Source organism: Hippocampus bargibanti, linkage group LG18 (genome assembly GCF_051943395.1).
Source record: "Hippocampus bargibanti isolate YZ-2025 linkage group LG18, ASM5194339v1, whole genome shotgun sequence".
Classification (NCBI taxonomy): Eukaryota; Metazoa; Chordata; class Actinopteri; order Syngnathiformes; family Syngnathidae; genus Hippocampus; species Hippocampus bargibanti.
Window position 1 is genome coordinate 1,995,630 of NC_142751.1, and position 7,634 is coordinate 2,003,263.

The window sequence follows — 7,634 nt, forward strand, 5'->3', positions numbered from 1 at the left end:
AAGGCACAATAGTGAATGGAAAACAGGTTTGCGAGCCGGAGGAACAGGGAGAGGAGGGGCCTGGCACCAATCAGGATGTGACAGATTTATGACCGGCGCGAGTTACGACCACCCGTACTTACGACCACAACCGCCAGACCTTTTTTTTTTATTCTACGGCTGCCACCGCTACAGCCAGCAACGTGTTTGCGATGCATTTGATAGAATAAAAGACTCGAGATTGTCCTTTAGATCTGTCACGTTCCGAACGAGAAAGAGAGCAGCCGACTCGTCGGAGCAAAATTGAATGTCTGGATCCCCAAGTAAGCGACAGAGGTAGAGGTCCGTTCAGGATGATTTATTAAGAGAAACACAAAGAGCTGGTCCCAAAAAGAGGATCAGGGGAATGATAAAAAATAAAGAATACCAAAAACGACGAGGCGGGGGGGGTGTGTGTGAAACCCAACAATGGCGAAAAGCAACTCGCACACGCTGGTGCAGAAACGGAACAATCCCAAAAGGATTACGGAATGTGGAGGGGTCGGGGGGCTCTGAACGAGCCCCTAAAATATAGAAAGTCCAGCAAAAAAAGTGGGGAAGGGGGGGTGTCCACTGACGCCTCGGTGTCGACGCTCGAACGGGTGGGATCGCCGTGACGCAAACGCCGCGCCGGGCTTACGGTTGGCACCGCCACCTCTTTGAGACAGGTGACCTCTTCTGGCTTCTCCGTTAGCAGGGAGAGTGATTTTTGGACAGCTCGCATGCGTGGGAAGCCGTGTGTATTTGGGTCAGCAGAAAGCGGTGCGCCGACACAGTAATAAAGATCGATAATACGAAATATAGAATTATTAAAATGACACTAAAAGTTATAAGATTTATAAATGAACTGTCAACATTTTGGTATATAATAGTATTCCGTTTTCTCGGAACGGAACCCGGTCGTAACTCGGATGCTACCTGTATATCTATTGTTTTAGCGCTGCGTACAGACGTATTGATAAAAACATAATGTGCGCATGCACGGTGAACTGTCTGCATTTCATAATAATAATACATTTCATTTTCAAGCGCCTTTCAAGACTTTAAGGCTGTGGGGTGACCTTGAGAGATTTGAAAGTCGCTTATAAATGAAATGTATTATTTATTATTATTATTATTATTATTATTATTATTATTATTATTGTTGTTATTAAGACTTGGAATGGGTGCAGACAGATTAGTGGGGGTGGGGGGGTCCTATGAGTGAACGACTTTTTTTAAAGTATGGTAAGCTTGTCAGGAAAGGTTGGGGGCGAAAAGACCGAGAGGATGTATCGAGACAGGAATGAATAAGAGGGTTGGAAAAATTGCTGAGGTGCCTGAATGGAGGATTGCAAGAGGACAACCATGGAGGCGGGGGAGGATTGAGTTGGATTGAAGCTAGAGAAGAAGAGATCTGAGGAAGATGTGGGGGAGGGCGGGGTTCTTCATTCAGTTGCTTTCTGAGGTGAATACTTGCAAGTAATTGGTTCCTGATGTCAACCTGAGCTTAGATGTGCAAAGAAAAGGCCACTGTGTAACATGCTAATGCCCTCACCCGCCACCCCCTACCATGATCAATTTGACACTTACATGAGCATTTTAGCCGATAGCTAGACAATACACTAAAACAGTGGTTCTTAAACTGGGTTCGATCGAACCCTAAGGGTTTGGTGAGTCAGTCTCAGGTGTTCGGTGGATCCTCTGCCGCAGAGGTCCACCCCTCAGTCTAGTCTGTAGTTAGAGGGCAGTCATTGAAAGAAGGGTTCAGTGAATGAGCATATGAAACTGGCGGGGTTCGGTGCCTCCAACAAGATTGAGAACCACTGCACTAAATGCAATAACACTCCAGAAGAAAAACAACAATGGAAACCTACTCAAAAATTTGATGTTCCACCTCAGATTGGCTATTCGTGAATCAAAATGACTCACTCAGAACCAATGGAGCGTCTTTTAAAAACATCTCATTTCATGGTGATTGCAAATTGCTCATATGTTCCTCCAAAATAAAATAAAAATAAAATGCACCCGCGACATGTGACGATAACTCGTATCAGGCTGATTGCGCAACAGGGCTATGTTTACCGACAGAAATCCATTCGAGAAGAGGAACGCTATGGCAAAAGGCAGCGACAGAGGGCTTTTTATGATCTGTCACTAGCTGAGATGAAGGAAGTCATTGTGGCTCTCTGTCAGTTCCAGTTTATCCCCCTCCCCTCCTATTCAGCCAGGAAGAGCAAAGCAGAGTATGACACCGCCAACCTCTCATTTTTTACTCCGTAAATGGCAGCCGCTGTTTATTCAGGGGAAACAAAATAACATTTTATTTTACCTTTTGTGGTTGCAGTCTGCTTTCATTAGGGGTAATTCATGCAGTGACCAACCACATCCAACAGATGGAGTTCTGCTGAAAAAAAAGCTTCTATTGACCAGTAACATGTTTGTTTGTTTTAGTCTGATAAAGACTCCATGGCTCTGGTACACTTTAGCCCCCTCAGCATCACCCCCCCCCCCTCCTCATGTTACGGCTCCATTGGTGCCATAAAACCTTTTTGCCTGTCACGTGCTCACTAACTACTTTTCCTCCCTCATCTGGTTCAGCCTTGCCTCATACCTCTGTGACAGGCAGGCTGACCGACTCTGCTTCGAGCTAGAAGTAGGTTAAAACTGCATTTCAAACCAGGATTAAGGGAATCCAGACCCTGTGATATACCTAGATACATTCCCAAAAAACAAATTGATTTTAAAAAATCTGCTTGTGTATCGACTGGGTTTTTAAAAGGTAAAGGGTAAACATGTTCTTATAAACTCCAGATGAAACTGTTCTGCGATTAGTCATAACAATCAATACAGAAGCAACAAAGTTTATAGATTCAAATCGTAATAGTAGCACTGATTTAGGGTCAACACTGAGTGTCCTGACCTCCCGTTCCAGCAATAACACGACATTGTTTTCTGCACACCAAGTCAATGTTACCATATTTGAGCCTTGAAGACTCCACATAACCGCGTGTTTCTACTCATTTCAATCTACCTGTTGAACGGGATGTTTATGTCTTAGAAATGAAAATGGAATGTTCACGTGGACTATTTCCATGCTTGAGAAAGGTCCTAGGTCAATGATCCTGGGCAGAAAATGTTTTTGGAAATGTTATGCAAAGTTGAAATTACTTTGTTCTTTATGCATTCACATTGCAACATATATATTACATAAAAACATATTGGCAGAAATTACAGGTCTTAGTCAGAGCTACTATGTCACCAAAATTACCCAAGCGAGCACACGCAATCGTGTCCAAACACAAATCGTACTTTGTGCCATAACTTTGCAGACAAACTTGAGCTCTTCCTTCCTGCTCACATTTTGACTGTCAGGGTTAGAGCAGTGGTTAGGTTTTCCCCTTCCCTCTTGTTTTCCGACTTTTCAATGTGTAGGCGTCTCCTTTGCTTGCTCATCCAAGCTACAATATATCAACAACACTTCTTCTGTAACACTCTTAATGTTTCAGTCTTGTACTCTGCTTCTCACGTAAACACTCTTCAAAATGCCCTTAAAAGGTATTTGGAGTGTTATATACCAATTATTTACTGGTTTTAAGGAAGATGTATTGATTGGGCCTTTGACCGCAGATGCCGAAACAAATTTGAGTTTCATTCGATCTGCTACGACAAAGTGCAGGAATCCCAATAAAATGTCAAAGAAGTGCTGGTGAGTTGTTTTAGTAAGACACCATGAAGATCTGCAGAAGTCAAGTGTGGCTCTTCCAAAATAACTCTTAGTGGCTTTGAGAATCACGACCATCGTGTCGAGCATCGTGTTGGTTCCATTCGTTCATCTTCTTCTTGGACTCTGGCTGTCGTCTGCGGCTTCTCGGATCTATGGGTAATGCTGGACAGAAAGAAGAAGAAGCTATGATGACAAACACGTCATAAAAAGACAAAATTCAATTGTTTTATTGTGCAAGAGTTCTAAGTTAATAATTCCATAAAATGCGTCCGGAAGTGAAGGACGCCATCAAGATATTTGATCAGACAGGCTAAGCAGAATGCAACTCGGGCGGTTGCTGAGGCAAAAACTCAATGTCCGAAATCCTCAGATAGAAAAAGCACCTCAGTGACAGGGCGCTAGCAATAAATTAGGTCAGCCAAGACCAGCTCTTGGTGTTCAAGGGACTCTGTTGTTTGACCCACTTCTAAAACAAATAGTGGACGTAGGAGACCAATATGGTGGACCACATTTGCAAGAGCGAAACTGTGCCCGTCACAAGGGAATGCAATTCTTAGCCAATCATTTTGTTTCGGTGTCATCTTCAGCTTTCCATGGACACCCAATGGCAGGTATGCTTTGTAGAAGAGATCTGCTAGGATACAATCGACTAGAATATATTATGGCGCCAAATACATCACATCCGTCAGTGTTCCCAGATATTCCTACCCCCAAAAAATAAATAAATCAGTGTGTCTTTACCCGCTGTCTCGACTCCCATTGCTTCCTTCTCTGCTCCGACTCCATCAGATTGTAGAAATCATATTCGGGTCTAAGGATCAGTTCCTTTGGACTGTCCTCTGTGTTGGCGGCCTCGTCCACAACTTTCCGAGCCCTGAGAATCTTTTCGCGGTTCGCCTCACGTTCCAACATCTTAAGGAGGATCGCAAAGTGAATCAAACACGTTCAACAATGTTATGGAAAACTTCTCCTGCTGTCAACTTCTCAAGTTTTTTAACATTTGGTTTTGCTCACCTCTCCCAGGAGCATCTGCTCGTTATTCTGTTGTGTGCTCAGTCCTTTTGAGATTTCCATTAGCGAGATAACACCCAGCTGAGAACCGGTCACGACCATGCCCCCAGCCTCATGCACCTGGAGGCAACACAGACCTTCATCACGCACCTGGAAAAACAAAAAACAAAAAAAATCTTGTTGATTAAATAAGAACAAAATGCCTTCAGAGAAGAACGAGAGAACTCCTCGATACCTTGATACTTAGAGTGGGGTCATTCTGCTTAAACAGGATGTCCCAGATGTCCAACACACCGTCCATTTTCACGGTGAAGAAGAGCGAGGGTCTGACAGGGCTCCAGCAAGCATCGGTTAAGTATGCCGTCTGGTGCCTGCACACGACAAAGACTGGTCATAGACACCCCTCCCCGAATACATCAAATATTGAAACAAATAAAAGGGTGTGAAATGGAACAACGAAAAAGCGCTAAGACACAGGAGAACAAAATGACATTGTACTTAGTCCACATAATGGATGACTCCTTGATGTCCTCTGACCAAATCCGGGCGCCCCAGTCTCCCACAGTGAGGAAATTTTGGGAAGAGTAAGGATTCCTCTGGATTGCATAGATGGGTCCATGGTGGCCATCGTATGTACAAACAATCTTCTCAGCCGGAGTCTCAGCTGCTCTGTTACAGTACACAACAGCCCCTTGTTCCGTCCCCACTAAGAATGTATCTGGCTGAGGGTGCAGAGAAGGCTTTGTGTGAGCTTCACATTTTAGTCAAAATTTCCTTCATTCGATTGAGAGGAGAGAATTAACAGGATGCAAGGTTGCTGGAGGTGTTGTTGTGACAGTATAAATGTATTATCTCACCAAGTTATGGCCAACTCTTCTTTTCACACCATTCAATTTAAAAACAAAATTAAAAGTACAGAAACTAACCATGTTCGCACTGTAATCCAATGAGATGGCTCCTAAAGCGGAGTCGAGGTTTTCCTTCCTACTGAGATCCAGAATCAGTCTTTCTGTGGGTTCACTCAGTTGACGGACGTCCCACCAAAGGATCTGTTTTAGAAGATTGTGTTCACTCAGTTTGGTTGAATGATCCCCCTCAAAAAAAAAAAAAAAAAATGGTAACCTGTCCATCGGTAGAGGCAGAGAAGGCTTCTGTCTCAGCAGCAGATTGCAACCAGATGATCTTAAAAACAGGGTCCATGTGACTCTGCCCCAAAGGAGAAACTGCCGTGGGGTGTTGGCCAACACGAGGGTCCCATAGCACTAAAAGAAAGGATACCTCATTGAGGATAAGCATATCTCACGAGAATCATCAAGTGTGCCCGATTCTTGTGTTTGTTTTTTTTTTTTTTTTTTGGAAAACCAGAACCCACTGATCCGTCCATTGAGGCTCCCACTGACAAGAAAGTTAATGTCCTGAGGGTTGTAAGCCAGACAAACAAGTTGAGAAGTCGGTTTGAGAACACTCTGCGGTTGGCTGGGGCTCTCTGCAACACAGACGCAGTCGTGAGAGAGCGTGTGATTTTTCAAAGCGTCTTGTCTATTTTACCCACCAATGTCCCAGATGTACGAGTCTTTGCTTAAATCTGCTGTGGCTTTCTGCCATTCAAGGCAGGAGTAAGCGGCCGCTAGCATTGAGCCACCATTGGGTTGCCATGAAAGACAGGTGATGTTTCGTTTTACTTGGTTGGGCTCTCTGAATAAATATTTTAGAACATGGAGAGGGAGTCATTACCCGGTTAAAAATCGGCGCTAGGTCCTAGAACGGTACCTGTATTTATTGACGATCTTCACCGAAGGGGCTTCCTGAATTTCATCCAGCACATCCTCATCCTTAAAGTACTCTTGATAAATGTCCACGGCGTTGTTCTGTCCAACACATTGTGCTATAAGCTGAATGACAGAAAATTTTGAAATTTAGTAACTGGCTGTGGGAGCAAACCTCGTTGATAGCAAACGTTTGTGAACTTGCCTCGCCAAGGACCAGGATGCTATTCATGTAAATTTCATCTTTCTCTACTTTTTTCCGAAAACGGATCGTTTGCTCCATCTCGAGTGAGTTGATATCTTTGGGCCAACCCCCTTCTACATGATTTACTCCCTGGACGTCATACTCGATCCTTTCTGTGTTAACCTGGAAGGAAACATGACCTGAAGTGCGCTGACATCTCACCATCAGCCAGTGGGTTTGTTGTTCTGGTTTTGAATCAGATCTTGACCCTTTAGTTTTACGATAACCTCTTGTTTTCATTGCTAAATAGATCTGTTGTGATGACTGGATGTACGAGAATTCCTGTCACCTCATGCTCTGACATTTCCCAGCAGCCTTGCACACCCAAGTCTCTTGTCTCCTTCAGAACAAACTGCAATGCCAATTTTGGATTCGGAGGAAGATCGACGAGCAGTTCCACGTGACGGTCTGAAAAGAGACACTGTCGGCCAAAGTCACTACGCAGCTTCACGTATTCATGAGCAATCTCCATTGCACTGAGGGATGACTCGGAAGAAGGTCAGAAAGGTAGGAATGATTGAATTGAAGGCACAAATATGAGTTAGAATGAAGAAGCAAATCAAACGTCGTCTGCTTGTACGTCACAAAGATTCAAATGTCACGTCAAAGACAGGAATGATGACATGTTGTGATGTCATTTCCTTCAAAGTTATTTTTGAATTTAGTCAAACTAGGGTTTTCGAACGTCTTAGTTCTTGACCAAATTGGTTTTCAATCAAAAATTTCAGGGTTTTTTTGTGTCTCAGTTTACAACCAAAAATAGGTTCTCGACCAAACTAAGCGCACCTGAATGCACCACTCCACTCCCCTCCGCTTCCTTATACAGTGATACCTCGGCTTACGAATTCCGCGGCTAACAAACTTTTTGGCTTTCGAACGTTAAATTCAT

General features: G+C 43.8%; 1 protein-coding gene across 1 annotated transcript; it reads right to left on the minus strand.

The window, feature by feature from the left end:
- Positions 1 to 2,476: 2,476 nt before the first annotated feature.
- LOC148884201 (dynein axonemal intermediate chain 2-like) lies at positions 2,477 to 7,217 on the minus strand. Its single transcript, XM_089020449.1, has 12 exons — positions 7,035 to 7,217; positions 6,707 to 6,868; positions 6,506 to 6,627; positions 6,288 to 6,430; positions 6,108 to 6,221; positions 5,858 to 5,997; positions 5,662 to 5,784; positions 5,234 to 5,457; positions 4,971 to 5,106; positions 4,739 to 4,885; positions 4,466 to 4,636; positions 2,477 to 3,886 (listed from the first exon to the last, which is right to left on the minus strand). The coding sequence occupies exons 1-12, from the start codon at positions 7,215 to 7,217 to the stop codon at positions 3,875 to 3,877; spliced, it is 1,677 nt and encodes a 558-aa protein (XP_088876575.1). The 3' UTR covers positions 2,477 to 3,874.
- Positions 7,218 to 7,634: the final 417 nt, after the last annotated feature.